This window comes from Crassostrea angulata, chromosome 4 (assembly GCF_025612915.1).
Source record: "Crassostrea angulata isolate pt1a10 chromosome 4, ASM2561291v2, whole genome shotgun sequence".
Taxonomy (NCBI): domain Eukaryota; kingdom Metazoa; phylum Mollusca; class Bivalvia; order Ostreida; family Ostreidae; genus Magallana; species Magallana angulata.
Window position 1 is genome coordinate 29,285,824 of NC_069114.1, and position 22,983 is coordinate 29,308,806.

The window sequence follows — 22,983 nt, forward strand, 5'->3', positions numbered from 1 at the left end:
CCAGACAAATCTTGTTGAATTCAAAGACTGAGCCATGATTAAGTGGCCAGCAATGAAATAGACAGGTCTACGTCATATCGCCGATTGCCAAAGTCCAAGCTCTTGTTAAAATGGTTCTAAGTCTTGATTAGTCTTTGGTGAAAATGTTTTGTACAGTATCTTCAAGCAATCGCTCAATGTTTTCTTGGGAAAAATCATGAAAACAAGCAGTTTTATGTTAATGATGCGAAATGGACGGGGAAAGGTTCAGTCTTTGGTGTATATTCGTTATTGGTGTCATATTTTAAAATTGTGGGCACTTACTAGTAATTGATCAAAATGAAAAACTTCACAAGTTTCAATGTCCGTTTAAAGGAAGCAAAGATTTACAGAAAATTGATCACGTCCACATTAGGAGCAATATTAGGCATATATACCAATGATATTAGTTAAGGAATAAGAAATGATTCTTTGAGTATCATGAGGTGATAATTTCGGTCGGGGCGTGATCAAATCCAATAAAGCCCGAAGGGCTTTTTGATAGATTTGATCACGCCCCGACCGAAATTATCACCTCATAACATTAAAAAAATGATTCATTACTACTTATATTTATATAATTTTAAGCCATCGTACGATTAAATATTTAAATATAAATAAGCAAACCCCGCTGGCGCCTCAATTTGGCGTCATTTGTAGTTATGGGTTATATTGTACAAAATCGTAACGTACGTATAGTGTTATCACAGGCAAAGATACTGGAAAATGTAAATATATACATGTATAGTATAATCCTTTCAGCTAAAAGTCTCTATAAGTGGATCCGTGGTCCTTTTATTTAGTACGTTTAGTGTCTATGAATCCCTTAAATTCCTCTAGACTATTCATGGTTTACTTGCATTTACATGTAAGTTTCCCCTTACTATGCCCAAATCTACTTTTTTATTAAAATATTTCCTATCAAATCAACATTACGCCCAAGATAAATCAGAATTACGCGACGCGCGTGGAATTTACATGTGCCAATAGAACGTTAACAGTAGAATCAGTCAGTGCAGCTTCGTGACAGAACCCATGTCAGACATTTTGTATTAAAGAATTAAGTGTCTTTATTAGGCCTATAAAAATTTTTTTGTGTGTTTAGGGTAACACTGATGAAAAAATTAGGTAAAGTAGGTAGGGATTTTTCTTATTTTATCATATTTTTTTCTGCATGAATCCTAAGAATGTTTGTTTGTGTCATATTTAAAAACGGATTTTTTTAATAGAAATAATATAAAATTCACAATCAGATAAAAACAGACATCTAAAAATGGCAGGATCGGGGCATTTTTGTAGGTTAGGTCGGGTTACCCTAAACACACAACTTTTTTTTTAGGCCTTATATACTTGGTATAAAAAACAGGGTTTTGCACCCCTGATACTGTGATATGACGGTGACACGCGCCTTTATCACACCCCCGTATCATCACCCTTTATTTCACCTTTTATCACACCCTTTATAGATGTAGTTGGGATTGTCACTTATCTCCTCCGATTAAAAAAAAAGTTATTAATTTATGATGATTAATCTGGCATATCCTATCAAAAAATTTCACACGCTAAAAAACTAACTGCATATTCATTCCATATCATAAATATTCATATTCAAACGCACTCCCTGCAAGAAAATTTAAGTTGACAAGTTGATCCGCTATAATCAGCTCAAATGATAGCAATAATGTTTTATCGATACTGATAAACAGAAATATAAATTCGGATACATTTTGTAAAACATTTTGATGTTGGTACTTTGTTTAATCCGGAAAACAGCACGCCTTCCGTTCACATTTGAAGTTTAGAGAATAGTAATCTTCATCCTGTATTGACTTTGGTAAGTATTCCTGATGTGTTCCTGAACTTACAGTCTTACTCTAATATATCACATTTATCTTAATTTTTGTTGACAGCTTTTCAGGATTTGCTTTTTCTTAGTATTCTTTTTGATTCAACTTTGCCTTTTGGATTGACGTCTTCACTGAATCTTGAAACAGTCTTTCATAATTCATGTCTGGAAATTGGGTCCACAAATGGTTAATAAATAGGGATATGGATATGTGTCTTGCGCCTATTTTATTTTTTGCAGTCAACCATTTCTCTTATCTTTTATTTGAGTTAAATCTGCACTATCCACCTTATCCTTATGATAATCCCACTAAAATACTTTAGGAGATCTTTTGAATGATACTGTTGCAGATCAGAGTAGATTTCTGAGAACCAACCGCATAGATTGAAATAATTAAGTATTTATTTCAGGTAGAAAGTGTAATTTAAACGACAATGGAACAAGACATGATGACAATGGCGTGTACTGTAGAAAATGCAGGCGATGGATGCATTACTGATCCTATTAACACACTAAGTCCTCTCGGAGAGACAGACAAAGGAGATGTGATGCAAACTTCACAGACTGCTTACCTCATCACCGACAGCAATGGCCTTGTTCTTCTGGAAACACAGAGAGGGTAATAGTATCATTAAAAAAAAATTAAAATATGGGTTTTAAATCATCTTCGCTAGCCAAGGGTTTTCGGTCCGCTTTGCTCCCCATAAACCCTTGGCGGATTTCATTATGAAAACTCGGTGACAGGCTCCGCTTTATGATTGGCTGCAGCTGCGAGTAGCTGATCCAATCACAGTGCATGTAAATATAAACTTTAAAAGAAAACAACCGAGTACAGTGCTTCTTCAACGATGGTCTAACCAGATCGCTTTAAACCTACTGTTACCTACATGTATCTATTTTACTGGGATTGAACATGTAGCTCTACAAACTTGTCATGGCTCGCGTGATCAGCATGGGAAGTAAACATGGCAAATGTAGAAGTTGCCTATCCCGTTAGTATATACGTTTCTGCTTATGGTTATTGCTTTTAAAGATTCAATGATCTTTGTTTTATTTAATTTCTTTGGTCCGCAATATTCACGACAGCGATACCTGGTTTTATGGCATGAAAACTTTCATATACATATAAATCGGCGACTTTCTCACTCCCGGTCCTTACAAAACACGATGAATAAAACATTCTGTGCTTTCCCTTCGTTATTACTTAATTCGTATTTAACATGTTTAATAGCATCGTTGATTATGTTCCGACATTCGGTAGTCAGCATGTTTTTAAGTTGTATTAATACTGTAGTGTGTATATAACCCGTTGTTTAATTCGATTAAAATGTAAATATGCAAGGGGCGCAACTCAAGTTGCTCGCTAGATAGCGCCACCACATCACCGAGTTTTCGTAATGAAATCCGCCAAGGGTTTACGGGGAGCAAAGTGGACCGAAAACCCTTGGCTAGCGAAGATGGTTTTAAATAGGAATAGGACATATATTTACTCAATTAACTGGTTACAATAATCTCAAAAGATGATGTTATATAGTTATGATAACAAATAGAAAAGACTCCAAGAGACCATTATGCTCAGAGTAGATTTTTGTGTGGCATCTATTAGCATAAAGTCTTCTTGTACCGTACCTTTAAACAAAGTTCAAATAGCAAAAGCTAAAACAAGCAAAAATGTTTCTATTAGAATGCAAATCTCGTGTTTCAGATTCAATTAATATAATTATTGAATAAAAATTTTTCATTTTCAGCAATATGTTCCTATCTGTTTCAAATGAAATGAACAATTTGAACTATACTGGGATATCAACAAGCCCCGAGTTACAGGGAAGACAACTGCTTACTACAACAGCTGCAGGTATGTCAAATGTAATTCAAGAACCTCTAATGCAAAGAATGCACAATGACAAAATGTTGATGTTACAGCTATGCATTTTCTATCTCGGTTCTACATATTTTGCATTTGTTATTTACCCCTTTATTCCACTTACTGATTAACAGATTATTACTTAGTAAATTGTTTAAAAGTTTATAATTAAATTCCGCAATACTTTTATCTTTGACATTTTTAATTTTGTTGAAATATATTGATTTCCAAATTTCCTTATCTTGGATCTGGAAATCCCTACCAAGCTTTCCTTGTGAAATTGGACTTTGAAATTTGAGCTTTACAAGCTTCGAATAAAAACATTTAGTTTTGTATTCTTCGTCATTCTGTTGCATTTTGATATAGGGGATTTTAGAAAAATCATACATGAATTCAAATTTCTTAAACACTTTTTGTATTATTTTATACTCGCAGATCCAATTGCTTTTTTTGTTTAACCTATCAAATATATCTCTTGTACTTTTTAATTTACCATTTTCTTCAAAGATATCTTTAACATACAGTATTCCGCTTTTAATCCATTCATCAAAACATATCGTTTTACCTTTAAAAGTAAATGAAGTATTCGACCAAATTGGTTGTAATAAAAACGATTCGGTATTTATTGATCTGTCATTATTTTGCTTAAAATCTTTACATAGATTAAAACAGGTAAAAACTTGCTTATAAAATTCTGGAAAGTTTTTTAGTATACCATAATTTTCAGTCGATATTTCTGTTGTGCTCATTAAATAGTTTATATTGATATTTAGCGCTTTACAGAGACTATCTATATATTTTTTTACAACATGATTAGTTGTAATTAGGCGGGCAATCCACGTTGCCTTTATAGCCTTTAATTTAGAGTCTATGTCGGTAATGCCTATACCGCCATCCATAATATCACCTATCATCGTATTTCGTTTGATTCTGTCTGTTTTATTCCATATGAAATTGTATATTACTCTATTTATATCATTCACATAATTTCTTCCGGGAAGTTCTAAAATACTAGAAACATATATAAGTTTAGGTAAGGCAAGAGAATTAACTACAGTAACTTTACCGAATAATGTTAATTTTCTCTTTTTCCATGATTCAAACAAAATTTCAATATCGTGGTAAATCTTCATCCAGTTTTTATTATAACACTCGATTTTGTCGTGTCCTACAAAAATACCTAAGCATTTTACAGCTTGTTTAGCTACTTTAATACCTTCTAGATTTTCGAACTGGTCTTTTAAATTTCCTAACAATATGCATTCAGTTTTTGATAGGTTTATCTTTGATCCAGCTAATTTGCAAAATTTATCTATGGTGCCAATAGCATGTTTCATGGATTCTATATCTCCTAAAGTAACCGTCATATCGTCCGCGTGCTGTACATTTTTTATTTCATCTTGTAAATTTTTCGAGGTAAATCCATGTATTAAATTATTTTCTTTAATTTTACTTGATAAAATTTCCGCAACAAATAAATATAATATAGCAGAAATCGGACACCCTTGTCTTATACCTCTATTCATTGCGCATGTTTTTGAAATCCATCCATTATTTTTTAAACGGAAAACGGGGTTTTTATAAAGGATTTTTATCCATTTTATAAAATCTGGTCCAAAATTAAATTTTTTCAAAGTTTTAAAAAGAAAATTCCATTCAACTGAGTCGAAAGCTTTTTCAAAGTCTAGGAATAGTAATATACCGTTTTGATTATTATTTTCACAATATTCGAAAATATCAAGAATAAGCCTTGCGTTGCTTCCAATATATCTTCCTTTTATATATGCTGTTTGTTCATTTCCTATATAGTTATCAATAACCTTTTGCAGACGGCGAGCAAATATAAAGGCAATTATTTTGTAATCAGTATTAGTGAGACTAATTGGTCTATAGTTTGTAAGCTGTGACCGTTCTCCTTTTTTGTGAATTAAAGATAATACAGCAAGTCGTTGTGAAAATGTCATTTCGTCTAAACTGAATATTTCTTTAAGCATATTATGAAAGAGTATTGATATTTTATCCCAGAAGCATTGATAGAATTCAACTGGTAATCCGTCTAACCCTGGTGATTTATTATGTTTCATGTTCATTACAGAATCTCTACACTCTTCTAAGTTTGGAAATTGATCACATGTATTTTTTACATTTTCAGATAAACACATGATATTACTATTTTGTAAGTAGTTTTCAATATCAGAACTACTTATATTTTTACTGCGATAGAGTTCTTCATAAAAGCTACACATTTCACCTAATATGTCATCATCAGTAGAAAGCGTTTCATTATTTTTATTTTTTAGTTCATAAATAGTATTCTGTGTTTGGTGCTTTTTTTCCAAGCCTAAAAAGAATTTCGTGTTTTTCTCCCCTTCATTTATCCATTTTGCGCGAGACCTAATTTGAGCGCCTTTTGCTCTTCTATCGTATAGATCGCTTAGTTGTCTTTCAAGAGTTCGCTTTTTATTCATATTAATTTCTAAATAAGGTAACGATTCTATCTCGATTATTTCCTTTTCTATGTTTTTAATCTGATCTTTGTAACTCTTTTGACTTTTTATTGAATAATGAATAGAAAATCGTTTAACCTCCTGTTTCAGCTGTTCCCATTTTTGCATACAAGTAACGCTTAATTTACTAATATTTTGAATAATGTCATATATTTTTTCCTTATAATCAGATTTTTCAAGTAGAGATGTATTAAGCTTCCAATAACCCATTCCTCTTTCATTTTCGTGTAATTTAACGTTAAATCGTATAGCCTTATGATCTGACATTCTCGTTCCGTTAGAATGTGTACCGGGGATTTTACGAACTGAGATATTTTTAGCTTTTAAATATAAATATTTGCTTAGAAAAATGAAATCAATTCTACTTTTTGGTGTGTCAGTAGCATCGCACCATGTTAAACCGTCTGTATCATTCAGCTTATCCTTCCATATATCAACAACATGTAATTGAGCTAAAATTTCTTTAAGTAAATTGGAACTCCTATCTGAAGAGTTATTTAATTTACAATTAAAGTCACCGCATACTGCAATATTTGTTGCATTATTTGAGTAATTATTAATAAAAGATCTCATTCTTTTAAAAAACTGTACTCTGTATGTTTCATTATTAGGTGCATATATGTTAACTAAAGTTAAATCTATATCACCAATTTTAACATTGATTAGTAATTTACGTCCATCATTAGATCTATGTATGGCTAAGATTTCTATTTCTAAACCTTCACGACAGCGATACCTGGTTTTATGGCATGAAAACTTTCATATACATATAAATCGGCGACTTTCTCACTCCCGGTCCTTACAAAACACGATGAATAAAACATTCTGTGCTTTCCCTTCGTTATTACTTAATTCGTATTTAACATGTTTAATAGCATCGTTGATTATGTTCCGACATTCGGTAGTCAGCATGTTTTTAAGTTGTATTAATACTGTAGTGTGTATATAACCCGTTGTTTAATTCGATTAAAATGTAAATATGCAAGGGGCGCAACTCAAGTTGCTCGCTAGATAGCGCCACCACATCACCGAGTTTTCGTAATGAAATCCGCCAAGGGTTTACGGGGAGCAAAGTGGACCGAAAACCCTTGGCTAGCGAAGATGGTTTTAAATAGGAATAGGACATATATTTACTCAATTAACTGGTTACAATAATCTCAAAAGATGATGTTATATAGTTATGATAACAAATAGAAAAGACTCCAAGAGACCATTATGCTCAGAGTAGATTTTTGTGTGGCATCTATTAGCATAAAGTCTTCTTGTACCGTACCTTTAAACAAAGTTCAAATAGCAAAAGCTAAAACAAGCAAAAATGTTTCTATTAGAATGCAAATCTCGTGTTTCAGATTCAATTAATATAATTATTGAATAAAAATTTTTCATTTTCAGCAATATGTTCCTATCTGTTTCAAATGAAATGAACAATTTGAACTATACTGGGATATCAACAAGCCCCGAGTTACAGGGAAGACAACTGCTTACTACAACAGCTGCAGGTATGTCAAATGTAATTCAAGAACCTCTAATGCAAAGAATGCACAATGACAAAATGTTGATGTTACAGCTATATCTAGTGAATTTGAATCAATTTTGAATATTGATTATTAGATAATTGAAAAAAGGTGATAAATCAAAATACTTCATGCTGTAGATTCGTTTATTTTCAATTTAATTAAGCAATTTTGCCGTTTTATAAATAAAAATTGAGAGTATAATATCATGAACTTTTGTTGAAATTTTATGAAATTATCAACTTTCAGAAAGATAAAAGTGAAATCCACAAGAACTGCTTTTTGTGATTTTACTTTAAATTCATCCATTGCTTTCATTTTGGAATTTACAGTATATAATGTATAAGGAAAGTTGTTCACTTGCAAGTGTTGTCAAATTTGAAAATTGACCCACATTGACATCTTTGAGTAGGGTCCTTGTTGACAGGGGTGCAGCAGGAAGGGATGGTGGATCCACAAGGAGTGGGTGTGTTACTTGGGGTACAGACCGATGTGGGAGAGGCACTGGACACTGAAGACATCTCTGATACCACCACAGAACAGCTACTGAATAATGCCGATAGTACATGTATCTCGGTGTCTCCATCGGAAAAGGAGTCACAGAAGGTTGGACTTGTTTTACCATTTTCTGCTTATTTAAAACATTGTAGATAAAGTTATTTATCTATGAGTACTATGATTCTTTATCATGAAGCATTGGCATTAAAATTTGAACCATTTTTAACAAGACTTTGGACTTTCAGTAGGGCGTAGGTATCTACCCGGTATTTCTTGCATCAAAACAAGTTGAAAATGACATGGTTTCAATCAAAATATGCACCAATTGCGTAGTCTTCGCTCAAAATCCAGATTTCAAAGGACCATGGCTAAGTGGCTACCAATGAAATAGACAAGCCTACATCACATTGCTGTTTAACACAACTACCAAAAGTCCAAGCTCTTGTTAAAATGGTTCTAGATATAATGCCTTAAGTAGGTATTATATGCAATGGGGAATGATTGATGTTGATCTTAATGTACTGTCCAAAATACACTAGCACACAATTATGCTGAAGACAAAACATTTGAATTGACAATAGTTTCATAAATATTAAGAAAAATTATTGATATTTTGAACACTTCCACAGGTACCAGAGCAGAAGAAAAGAGGAGGATGGCCGAAAGGAAAAAGACGTAAAAATGTCCCCAATGTGAATGCACCCAAAGCCCCACTAACTGGGTCTGTACATTGATATGATAAAATGATTTTGTGTTTTGTTCATAGATTTATTTGAAATTATCCATTAATGTAATTTTAAGTGCTACAGATTAAATACCAGTATATTGGTACATTTGTACATGTAGATAATTCACAGTAATGATGTAATGCGATACGGTCAGATTTCATTATTTCTTTGTGTAGATATGTAATGTATGCCATTGAGAGAAGACAGGAAATAAAAGCCAGTAATCCTGAACTGTCATTTCCAGAAGTCACTAAAATTCTTGGTAATGAGTGGTCTACGTTAGACAGTCAAAAGAAACAGGTATTACCGATAAATACATGTATATATAAATATATGTCTTTTTTTTTTAATAACGTCAACCCCATTCCCCCTCCCATCCAATCCACCCACACGTACACAAAGAAGAAGGTTTACTTGGCATCTAATTTGGCGCTGTATTGAAATAGAATTAAAAATTGAAACTACATAATAGAATTAGAATTTTATATTTTATTGTTGATTAAAAGACAAGTTGTTCAAAACAGATTGAAACCTTAAAAATAAAACACTTTATTTTGTTTGCATGCCGTCACTTGAAAAGTGCATTTCCAGCTTATTCTACATAAGACCAAAATTCAGCATTTCCTTTGTCTTTCAACTGAAAGAATGAGGGGTTTCATGCATCAATCTTGATGTTTCAAATACATTTTTCGTTATAAATAGAAATATCTGCTGGCAGCAGAAGAAGATAAGAAGCGTTACATGGAACAATTAAAAACCTTTCAACAATCTGAAGCTTACCAAAGCGTGATGAAGAAAAAAAAAGGAAAGGGGTTTCTTACTGGTAGGTGGATGACAATTTACGCTTAAAAAAAATAGAGAAAAATTCCTCTTTAAAGTGTTAATGATTCATCTTTCTTTTTTTTTGACAGGTACAGAAATACATGTGGATGAAACTTTTCCTTACTCACTTGATGAAGATGAGGTATGGTCAAATGCTCTAATTTCAATAGAACATAAAAAAAATAAAAGACTTTTAACTGAATTTTTTGTGAGAATCTTTAATCATCACTATTGTAACATGAATTCAGACTTGCCAGGGTATATACGATGTGTGTAGTATTTTTCTTGATGATCTTTTTTTTTTATAGAATTACACAAACAAAAAATCTTTATATATTAAATTCATATTTGCATAACACAAAAAATACCTTGGATAAAAAATCTGTTTCATTGCAGGGTAGTATGAATGAACTATACTGCCGTGTTTGTGACCAATACTTCAGTTCCCTTCACAACAAAAAGGAACACATGTTTGGAAGACAACATTTACAGAACATCACGGGGGAAATTCAGAAGGACATGCAGTTACAAGCCGAGCAGGAATCTCACGATCTCGTCGAGTCGTCACTAGTCTCAAGTCACCTTGGCAACGAGAGCAGCCAATCAGGGGATGGTATCTGTGACTCGCAGCATGACATCACAGAGAAAACCTCACCGGTTGATGTTCAGGGATTTATCCATGGGTTTTTACAAGAAAATTTAGGTACTTTTTTAAGCTTTTTAAGCCCATAGAACTTACAAATGCATGGGGTATGTTCAGCAGAGCAAGCGCTCGCCAAAATTTGTGTTGCAGGTACATGTATAAAGAATTTTGACATGGCTCATGAGCACCCGCTTTGCTGAACAACTTATGTGTATGAATACATGTACAGCATAGTTTATCATCAAAGTCTTCAAGCATGCAACATACTTAGATGGTGAAATACTAGTTTGTAATTGTGGTTTTTATTTTTTTTTCCACAGATAGAGAGTTTGAAATTAAACAAATACGAAGACATTTTAAACTGATCCAAGAAGAAAACACCTTTCTAATCAAACAGATTACTGAATTAAAGGTATGAAAATCTATCATCTTGTGCGTTGAATAAGTTTACGGTAGTTACATATACCAGGTATATTACCTTTCCAAAACATTTTTGTTCTGCTGATCCATCATTTGGTTGAATTTAAGCCACATAATTTTGTTCAAAATTATTTGATGTCTTTATTAACCTTTGTGGAAAGTCTTACTGTATAGCTATATAGTCTTGTTAAAAGGAAGAGAAAAATAGTAATTTGAGTGGCTTTTTCTTTTGCAGCATTACCAAAACAAGCTAGAAGATGAGCTTTCACAGTACAAAGAAATAAATACTAATGTAAATAGTCAAATTGACAACTTAAAGATGGTAAACACATTGTTTGGAGTTATAAATTTTGAGGTTTAGTTATTCAAATATGATTTTTTTTTTCATTCTGTCTTGCCTGTGATATCTGTATTTATCAATAAAGTATTTTAAAATCCAATCTTAAAATTTTGGGGGTTTATTTCTGTTTTTCAAAAATGGAAGGAGAAAAGGTTTATATCATCCTTTATGAAGGGTTAAATAACTAGCCTGTTCATTACTCCATGGGAAACAGATTACAGTAATCATTTGGAGTTGGTCATGATTGGTACTGTAATTATATAGTGCTTTATTACATTTTTCATGACCTTGATGTGAAATGGTAATGGTCTTAGATTTCAAATATTTTAATAAAGTTCATTAGTATTATGAAGCAAATTGACATACCGAGGATCAAGTTAGGAAGTTTTCAACTAGACTCAAAATTTGCCTTTGTGTATAATTGATAATAATAGCTCATTTTAAGTCTTAGGCACACTAAGAACCATTATTTGTTTAGCCATTCTACTGTGGTGTACCTCACTGGTTAGCCAGTCTACTGAGGAATTTTCACTGTTTAGCCAGTCTCGGTCTACTAAGGAAATTTCTCATGGATAACTATTCTTCTGGGGAAAGTCTCGCTACCTAGCCAATGTACCCGGTAATAATTGACCAGATTAGTCTTAATATATAAATGTACTAGTGTACCAGAGTTTGCCATTTCTAGAACTTGAACGATCACAAAATTATAAAAAAGTAAACAGCAACAATAAAACAATCTTGATTCTGATTTTATCTAGAGTAAAAAAAAATTTAAACAACAGGAGCATATGTTTGACCATTTCAAATAAACTTAAAGTCTTCTTACCATGAATATGCCATAGAAAATGAAAAATGACTTCAGACTTGGTCACACAGTGTCCTTTAGATAAAATAGGCAATGACATCCAAAAAAAAAAAAAATCCATAAGTTTCAACAGAATTGTTTCCAAAAATGGTTCCACTGAAAAAACAAATTTCAGGAAAACAACAAACAAAATCCTTTGCAGTAGATGTAAATTTCTGGTGTAAAACTTGTATAGGATATGAATCTTTACATGTACCTCAAATTACTGGATGTTCAACAAAGTACATGTATTATATGATACGTTTTCAAGTACTGGTAAATGTACTAATAACTTAATCTACTATATTAATATAAAGTAGAACTATACATTTCAAAAATGTCACATGAAATGCAATTCATTCATCAACAGCAGTCTTTCAGCAGTACATGTAATAATGGAGTTTTAGTAAATTTACAACCACTGCAAGTATGCTAGGGTGTAATTCAGTCAATCCTATCTTGATCGATTAAATAATGGTGTACAATAACTTGTAGGTGCTACGTCTGCTCCGAGTTTTCTTTCTTCTTAAACCGTAGTGGTGAGTTGTATCCTTCACGGTTTCTGGCAACTTCTATGGCTAGGAACTGGGCTCTTACAACTGAAAGTATAAAAAGATAAGGCATTTGAAAAATGTCAGTCAAAAACCTTTAACAAATCTAGAGCCTGATGTGTTTGTCTTACATCAGAATCATGCTGAAGTCTACAATGCAATATCTTGGACTGGGCCCTATTTGTATTTATACCCCCCACAAACAAAGTTTGGGGGGGTATATAAGAATCACCTTGTCCGTCCGTCCGTCTGTCTGTGCAATCGTGTCCAGTCCATATCTTTCTTATGGATAAACATGGGAAATTCTTACTTCACACAAAGATTGCTTATAACCTAAGGGTGTGTCTTGACCATGACCCAAGGTCAATCGGGCAAGGTCAAGGTCACTGGCAGAAAAGGTGCAAAATTCGTGTCCGGTCCATATCTTTCTTATTGAGAAGCATTGAATGTTCTTACTTCACACAAATATTACTTATGACCAAAGGGTATGTCATGACCTTGACCCAAGGTCAATTGAGGAAGTTCAAGGTCATTGTTTCAAAAATGCTAAATTCTGTCTGTGTCATGTTTTGTATTAATGGAAATATTAGAAGCTAAAATTTGACACAAAGCATGCTCTTCTCAGGCCACATAAAATTATTTTTAGATTCTCATCCCTGTCTCTCTGAAAATGGCCTGCCCCGATAAATTTTTCTTTGGGAAAAAAAATGTGTGGAAAAAAAATTTCGGAAAAAATCGGGGCTCAGTACACCAATAATTCAAAATGTTTAAATATTAAATGGCTGCTTCACATGTGGATTTCGTTTGATTCGAGTCATGATTGTTAACGGAAGGATGCAAATGTCCTCATGCATTAACAGTTAACTTTAAATTAAATGGAATTAAGGATAAAACTTGGTTTGTTTACTCCTATTAGCATTAACAGTTTTAAAAAATAGAGCAGTTGTTATTTATAGAAAATGGACAGTAAAATAGATTCATCCAATATTTTCTATAATACCAAAAATACACGCATTATGATTTTTTTCTTAGCAGGGGGTATCAATTGTGAGCTCGCTCACAGTACCCCTAGTTTTGTTTGCCTTGGTCAAAAAGGTTTGGAGGATGATTTTTTTTTTTTTTTAACTATATTAAATGTTTACAACAATAAATAATAGACTATTGAGAATCAGAAATTAAAACACTGTAGCCTCTATAGAACTGATTTTAAAGTCATACATGTATATATACCTGTTTACCTTCTTTGACTTTTTTCTACCATTTTGAATTTAATTAAAATGTCACATTCAGTTTAAAAGTTTCCTTTTAAATGCCGAACATCAAAATCAATAATTCTTTCTCAATTATTGTCGATAAGACACAAAATTACCTATGTTAATGCTATAGGTAATGGCAACTGTGTTTTTTTATGTTTTCAATATTGCTACTGTCAATCGATAACTGCGTGCAATAATCATTGTGGTGTCATAAAAAAGTTCTGTATGGGTTAATGTTTTAAATATACAATGTACATAGAGCTTACCAAGAATACTATTTTCTTCAGAGTAATCCTTGGTACAGTCTATGCGTAGTAGTGTACCAAAATTAAAATCTTCAATTGTCTTTTCAAATCTGTTGATTAAAGGGCGCCATTTCTGAAACAAAAATATTAGGTTCATGTAGACTGTATATAATGTATGTGAATTCAATTCCATCTCTCTTGCCTTTGTTTCATTTGCCAGTATTTGAAATTCATATTCAGTAATTCCAGACTTTTCTACAATTCTACATTTTTAAACAGTTCTACATTGGTAATAATTTTGATATAACCCAACCTCACCCAACAAAACTTAATGTTATCCATAATGGAATTAAAATGTGAATATTAACCTTACCTCTTTTGCCTCAGCACTTTTAAGTTCATCTTCTTTAATGACATCGATTTTTAAGTCAGGAAAATCTTTCCTAAACTCTTCATAAATCTCATCATCCATTTTTGTCAGCTTCAATGCAGTTGGGTCAACAGAACTTATCAACTACAAAGAAGATTTTGTTCATTTATAGTCATTCATGTGATTTTTCATATTTCACATATTCAGGTTATTTTTTTTCAAATTTTAATATGAACAATTCAAAATATTGTATCTTAATTTATTTTTAAATTAAAGAAGCAAACGAAAGTAAGTTTGTTGTAAACAGTAGATTCCTGATTCAAATTAAGGAAAAAATACATTCAAACATGTAAATTTGCTAAATGAAAATTGCTTTTGCCTTTATTTGTTTAGATACATTTATTCATACATGATAGTATAGAATTGATCATATGTGATATACCGGTATGCTACTAAGAAAGAAATTGTTTTGATTATGTTTTTCATAAATTGCTTAACAGTGATCAGGCAGATTATTAGTACCGGTAGGTCAGTGAATCATCTGAGGATGTACGGAAATAGAGATATGTTTTACTTACATTAAAATAAGTCTCAGCATGATGGTATGACTTCATGGCCCATTGTAATTCCACATTTTCCTATATATACAAATTACACAACAATGTAGGCTCAATAGTTATTACATCTTGCAAAGTCTTTGCAAATAATTATAGCCTTTTAATATAATTACATATAGTCTTCTGAATTTTATTAGTTTAATGATAAAATTTTGATTTTAACAATATATAGTACACATCATTTAAATTGTATTATCAATATCATGAGTTACATGCATTTAAAAAAATCAATAATTCTTCTTAAAGCTACAATAAACAGGAATAAATTCAATATATATCTATACTAGTACCCAATTTGACTTTTAAAAAAAACTGCCTTTAATAATCAGAGCAGTTAACTGTTAACATTGTTTTGGTTTTTTTTTATTAATTGCAAAGTGATTCATGAAGTATTAACCCCCAATACATTTTATACCTAAAAAGTTACGCATAGCTAATGAGTTCATACCATAAACAGGTTGGGACCAATCTCCCAATGGGAATTTAATCATTCAATACTATAGTAGCCTGCTTGGGATATAATATCCCAAATGAGATATAAATTTTAAGTGCAAAAAAAGAATTTTTTAATTTGCAAAAAATAAGCCAAATCAGCACTGGATTAGATGAAATATAACAACTTTTGGTAAACAAGTTTATATTTTTATTTTTGGTAACCAAACTGTTGTAGAGAATGATCCTTCACTATATCCAAACCTTGGGGATCAGGATTTCAGAAAACTGCTAAGGTGTATAGGGTGATTTCACCATCCATCGGACACCTTTCGATTTTTCCCTTTGTTCACGCATCAAATATTGTCCAAATATTAATAAAACTTGTTTTATAGGTTACAGGATTTCCCCTTGCTTAATTATTGGAGAAAAAATTGTAAAATTGTTAAAAATATAGAAAATAAAGCAAAGGACTAAGTGCGGTTTTATGCAATTTTTGCCCCCCAAAATCAAAGTTCTAGAAAGAGCTTTAAAATAAGGTGAAAGATAGTTAAAATCATATTGGAAATAAAGGTGTAAAAGGTTATCACCACAGTGACGTCATAATAAAGAAATGACGTCATGAATATTGCATTATTTTGATAAATTGATGTTTTTTGGCAAAATATTGGTGTTTTCCGATGATTTTTTGACTGGGAAACATAGAGCGCAGGCTTGCTCAAGTACCATTTTTTAGTATGATATGTATAACTATCTGAAGAAAAACATATGTTAAAATCGCACTTGAGCAGACCTGCGCTCTATACTTCTGAATGCAAAATATAGAGCAAAAATGAGAATATCTTCATTTGTTTGCAAATTTGCGGGAATTAGGTCATTTAGGTGACGTCATAGATAAACAGCAAGTGAGCAATGATGACTAAAATCAAAATTAAAGTTATAGGCATCCTCTTTACAATGATTTGTGAAGATTTCATTTTTATACGATACCATTTAAAAATTGGTTGAAATCGGGGGCAGATATTTGACCATACCGCACATAGTCCTTTATGAAGTGTTGAACTATTTCACCATGGATCGAACAATATTTACCAAGCATCGGACAGCTATACAGTAGAGATTAAAAATGACAACATTTTCTGGTTTTAATGTAAAAATACAAAGGTTCAGAAAATAAATTTATTCAATTGCTATTTAGATTACTTTTAATGTAAATCCTCAAATCTACATATAGGAATTTAGACTAGTGCTTCTGTTTAAAAAAATATTTAATATCATGAGGGGTTCTTTATCGTGCCAGCTCCTACAGGAACTTTGGACTAAAAAGGCTGTGTCCACAAAAATCGAATATTAAGTGGTCTGAGGAAAATGTTTGTATATATATCAGGTATTTTTCAATTTTTATCTTACCTCACATTTAAGATATATAACAAGGAATGGGCACATTATCTCCTTATTATTAGAAGAAATCATGCACTGAAAACTGTCCGATCCATGGTTAATTTGTGTCCGTTCCATGGTGAAATGAACATAAGGAGCAAAAATGACTTGACATTAGTTGTTCAAATTTCTTGAACTTATTTTAATCATATTTTGTTTCAAAACTTACTTCTTTTTCATTATTTTACGCAGAGAATGCATTTTTACAATTTCACAATTAAATGCTAGACATTCAAATAATGCTTCAGTGTAAAATCTTCATAACTAAATTTTCAACGATGGCGTATTTGACCCCATTTTACGATGCCTATATTGCTATTTCTTTGACAATGTGACTGTCAAATTCTTAATATTGATAAAGTTCATTAGTTCTAATTCAGGAATATACGATACAACACATGAGCCCATGCACATTTATTTGTATATTTATAACCAAATTTGTCTGATCTAAGGTATGTGTCCGATGCATGGTTAACTCACCCTACATAAAACCAAACATAAAAAATACACAAAAAATCTTAGCATTTTGAACTATATTAAAAATCTGTCTTATCTGTCTGAACTCATCAAAGTTTAGTAATGAGGATGACATACATCGTTGACATATTTGGAAGGGTCATTGGTCAATTGTGATCCCACAGCAGCCAATTCTTTAGCGTTCTGAAAAGACAGGTTGTTTATATTAAGCACCTTCCTCATTGGGATTCTTAATATCATTCAGCTTCAGTCATAACTGAATAAGTAAAATGTTTATAAATTACATTCTGGTGTTTTATTCTCGAATTCTCTTGAGTGAAGAAGACATCCGTACATACGTTAAATACAATCAAATTACATCGTGTTTAAGTCTACTTGATATATACATGTATGTTTTTACATAAAAAATAATTTGAAGTTTTTATAGACACCCAATTATGTCGAAAACAATAAAATAAACAATCCTTACAAAATCTGCCAAGTTTGCCATGCTTTACTATCGTTTCAATGTCAATATTGTTCTTTCTTGTCAAATATTGTTTTTTGTTTGAAACAAACGTTTCTAAGATAAAGACATTAAATTTGTAGCTAACAAAACTAGATCGGTATCAAGTTCCGGAAAAATCTCAAAACAGGTTGCAAGTGGATTAACGCAGTTACAGTTACTGCAAATACGAACTGTAGGTAAATTCTTTTAATTGCGAACAGTAGGTCATTTTTCTCACCTTGAGGTAAAGATTTGTAATTTTCTTTTTATAATTATACTTTTTTCCAAAGGCACCTGTTTGTGCAAAGCATAGTAGATCTAGAACAACCCAGAAGCTGCATACATATTGAGATATTAAAGTAGAGACGAGGTAGAAGAGCTGACAACACGATGGCTTCATGGAACAATAATAGAAAAATTAAGGGAGTCTTGTTGGACATCAGTGGTGTTCTCTTTGAGAGTGGTGCAGGAGTTCCCATTGATGGCTCTGTGGAGGCAGTGAAAAGGTAGCCATTTCATATCAACATGCATTGAACAATTTAAAGATATGTAGTTATTTTACCCTGAATTCTTAAGTGAGAATAGGTATTTCATTCCAATAGCTTGCATTTAAACATTACCACAGTAATTGTCATATGCTTGTAATATGCATATTAAATACAGAAAAACTTGGTTATGATGAGCACGCTTATAACGAATTCTTGCTTACAGCGAACTCAGTGCTATTCCCTTAATATCCATGAATTGTATTATAATTAAAGTGTATTTAGAAATTAATTTAAATATACATGTATAATCAATTATTTTTTTAATGAATCAAAATCGCTTGCATCCCCGCCATGGCGCTGAGATATAACCTTGTTTTAATTACTGTTCTATACATGTGCAAACTTATATCTGTAGAGTTTTATTTTTGTTTTGCTGATTTGCAGACTGCAGTCTGCAGGCTTACCAGTGAGGTTCTGTACAAATGAGACCACCATGACAAGAAACATGTTGACAGAAAAATTGCACAGACTGGGCTTCTCCATGAAGGACGAGGAGATATTCCCTCCCATCCCCGCCGTCTGTAAAGTTCTACAGAAAAGGAATCTCAGACCTCATCTCCTTGTCCATCCAAGTAATACAACGTAACAAGATTTTATATGTTTACTGTACAGCAAAACTTAGTTATTTTAAAGAACTTGATAGGGTGGATAAAAAAATAGGACGTGCATGAAATAGACATCAGCATTTACATATATATTTTTTTGTAAAAGAAGTATTTTGGACCAGAGGCATGTGACATTACGTTCTATTCAAGGATAACCTTTATAAAAAATGATTTTTTGTTAACATGAGGTGGCTAACTACGCCCTGAAATAGTTTCTCAAATCAGCATTATGATAGATAGTATGATGGATAAAAAACATGGCGTTTTTGGTAAGAAATTATATTTTCAAAAATTAAATTTACCGGTAATAAATGTGAACAAAAGCCCTAGGCGGATTCAAACTAATGATCTACATATCAAAAGCCTGGTATTTTAACCACTGAACTATGATGATATTCAACAAAATCAATTAATATTAACAATTTAACAAAACATGTAAACTGCCATCTTGTAACATAGTCTCTTAAAAAGTATAAACTAGGTGTAGTGAGGTGCCTTAAAATTGTTCAAAATGTAAGAGGTATTTGCAGAAAGTGATGATATTCCTTAGAATTCTCTAATTATGAAATTTATGCCAATTTGTAGCGGCTGCCTTAGATTTTGAGGGTATTGATACCTTGAACCCTAACTGTGTGGTACTAGGGGATGCCACAGCAGAATTCACCTACCACAATCTAAACAAGGCATTTCAAGCTCTGATGTCAATGGAAAAACCTATCTTGTTCTCTTTGGGAATGGGGTAAGCTTCTGTTTTCTTTTAAACAGGGAGAATGACTAAAATATGTACAGGAATGATATAATCAAAGTTGTCTTTTTAAATTTTGATTTTGTATATTGATGGTTAAAAAAAAAACCAGATTTGAATTCAGAGTATAAACACTTTTGGAGAATCTGTAGCGGAAACATATTGTTTGAGAAGAAAATATTTACTCCATAATGTCTTGGTCTGTATCTCCATGTATGTTTTAGACATCAATCATTACAGTTTAACCTACTTTATTTATTGTTTTCATTATGTAGGAGGTATTACAAAGAAGAGGAAGAACTAGTCTTAGATGTTGGACCATTTGCTAAGGCTTTAGAGGTATTGAAAACCATGAGCAATGTAGTATACATATATTCATATACATTTATAAAACATATAAAGCTTGACTTTTCCAGGACATACAATTTTAACCCTTGAAATTTTACAAGTTATATTGTTAAATTACTTGAATGAATGGACTATAGTCTTAGATTTTAGCTCACCTGAGCTATATATAAGTCTAAGGGAGTTTTCCAAATTGAATTTTATCTGGCATCTGTAATTACATATATCTGTTTACTGTAAATGTTTGACATCTGTTACTTCTCTTTATAAACACATCCATACCACAGGTGTTGCACAGGGCTTCTTTTTAGGAGAATCCAAATTTTTCTAATGTAGGCTGTAGCCCTTTACAAGAGATAATAAAGGCAGTAAAAATAAAGCAGGGGTCTTGAAAAAAATCTTTTAAAATCTTTAAATGAAGAACATTTGCATTGGGAAGGCCAAATTTCTAAAATACTTTTGCATTTTAATGAAAGGTAGATTCTTAATTGTACAAACCACGACTCCCTCTGTACTGATACTTCTCTGGTTAGCCATATGGCTGATGGGCCTCTTATATTTATTTTGCAGTTTGCCGCAGACGTTAAGGCAGAAATTGTGGGAAAACCATCTGAGACATTCTTTAGTTCTGTACTTGAAGATATGGGAGTTAGTCCTGAAAATGTAAGACAAACTTAGTTTATTTTGGTACTTACTTACCCACAGTGTTGTTTGATAGTTATTAGGATGGATGCAATTAATGAACAAAAGAAAAACTACAATCAATGAATAAAAGAAATGAATAAACACATAGACAAATATTATCATGTACATGTAATGAAATTTGAATCTCATTAGAATTATTTGTTTGTATTATTCATGCAAGTACATTTACATTGTATACTTTACCTTCGTAATCCAGGCAGTTATGGTCGGGGATGATATCGTCAGTGACGTTGGAGGAGCACAGGCCTGTGGCATGCTGGGAATTCAAGTCCGCACAGGAAAATTTAGGTCAGTTTTATAGATATGAGTGCACTAAGAAATGACAGTAAACATGTACCCAGTTTTAAGCAGCAGGTTGGTTTTTTGGTTTTTTTTTAAACAATAATTTCTCCTAACCTAGTGGGTGACACTAGGCTTAATATTAAAATTAAATTTTGGTAGTCTGATATTTCATTTTGCCTTAGCATTGAAATACTGCTGTCTTTAATGATATTTAATTACGAAAATTTTCATGACAGTGTTTATTTCATAGATCTACATGTTTACATAAAAACTATTACTGGGGTATATTTGCAAAAATTAAATCTTCTTTGAAATTGAACTTATTATGAATGTCACTGTGGCTTATCTTCAGACCTCAGGATGAGAGCCACCCCAAAGTAAAACCAGACTCCTTTGCTGATAATCTCCTGGCTGCAGTGGACCTCATCTTACAAGCTTCCAAGTAACAGCTCCGAATGGAAGGCAATTTAAGCAAAGCTTACTCATCACTGTTTTTCAGATAAATGTACAGCCACTTTATTGTCTAGTCTTTTATTCTGACTGACAAAAAAACAGGTGCTTGCCATGTTACAAAATACACAGTTTTTCAACCTTTGTGGACAATCTAACAATGACTTATTATGACCAAGAAAGTGCTCAGGGTACATGAATATGTTCTGGAAATGTAGTGGTCAAATAAATTTCTCTTGCAAATGAGATTTTTTTCTCTCTCCAGAAGATATCACTTATCACCATATTGTACATTTTCATGTGTACCAGACCTGCATGGTGCCTTTATATGCGCATTTAATTCTCAATTATTGTTAGACGTGTGTAGTATAAACTGTGTGTGACTTGAGTGTAACTCTCCAAATGATTTTCTGTAAAATGCTCGCCTAGATAGAATATCATGTACATGTATGACACAATGTAAGGGTATTAAAATATGTTTGTGTGAATGAAAGGTGTTCTTGCAAATACATGAAGTTTATGCATCTGTATCTTTTGGTATGCATGTCAGTTATTGACACTTTAAATGTCTTTGTCATGGTCAAACTATGTGCCATAAAAAAAACTGAAGCAACATATTTTTGTAATATGCTTGAATATTTCAAAACATTTTGAAGGTTGAAATAAATGTATCATGAAGTTATACCAGTTCTTACTTTCTTTCTTCCAAGTCTCAACCTACATTAATGTTGAATTTCTTTTAAAAAGTTTTTAAGTTCCTATCAATCCTAATTCTTTATTGATTTTTTTCAGTTAATATAGATTGATTTTAAGTTCAAAAGGTCAATTTCATTTCCATGCATACTGCACATAATAAGAATTGTGCACCCTATAATGTACTTCCAAGGAAGGGGGCACAAGTGTTTCTAATTGTTGGGATTTTCTTGATAAAGAGTGTCAAATGGACAATACCAGAGTTCAGCATGAGTTTTTATTGTGTAAAAGCACCAGAATAAGCGTAAAAATAAAATACATTGTACTTAGTGCCACAGTAAAAGTGTCTCTGTTCTGTTGTACAATGGATCGCACCTCATATATTTAATAAGATCAAACATCGAAAGTATAAGAGAAGTCAGGGATATCCATAATAACTGAGAAAAAGATGGAATTTAATCTATGTATGATTTTCCAAAAATACAGTAAAACACGGATATAGCGAACACGTTTACAATGAATTGACGCTTACACCAAAGTGATTTCCATTCCCCGTGACTTTATTACATGTTGTAAAGTTGACGGATATAACGAATTACGCTTATAACGAAGCAAAATCGCCTGTCCCTGGCACTTTGTTATTAGCTTGTTTAACTGTATATAGATTTTTCTGTCGTTTAGACAAAATGGC

The 22,983-nt window shown here is 32.2% G+C and overlaps 1 protein-coding gene and 1 pseudogene across 1 annotated transcript; one reads left to right on the plus strand and one right to left on the minus strand.

Moving 5' to 3' along the window:
• The first annotated feature begins 1,864 nt into the window (after window positions 1-1,864).
• LOC128180864 (uncharacterized) lies at window positions 1,865-22,283 on the plus strand (annotated as a pseudogene).
• LOC128180863 (protein PBDC1-like) lies at window positions 11,932-17,990 on the minus strand. Its single transcript, XM_052849027.1, has 6 exons — window positions 17,902-17,990; window positions 17,550-17,615; window positions 15,045-15,104; window positions 14,470-14,610; window positions 14,118-14,229; window positions 11,932-12,643 (listed from the first exon to the last, which is right to left on the minus strand). The coding sequence occupies exons 1-6, from the start codon at window positions 17,920-17,922 to the stop codon at window positions 12,543-12,545; spliced, it is 501 nt and encodes a 166-aa protein (XP_052704987.1). The 5' UTR covers window positions 17,923-17,990; the 3' UTR covers window positions 11,932-12,542.
• Window positions 22,284-22,983: the final 700 nt, after the last annotated feature.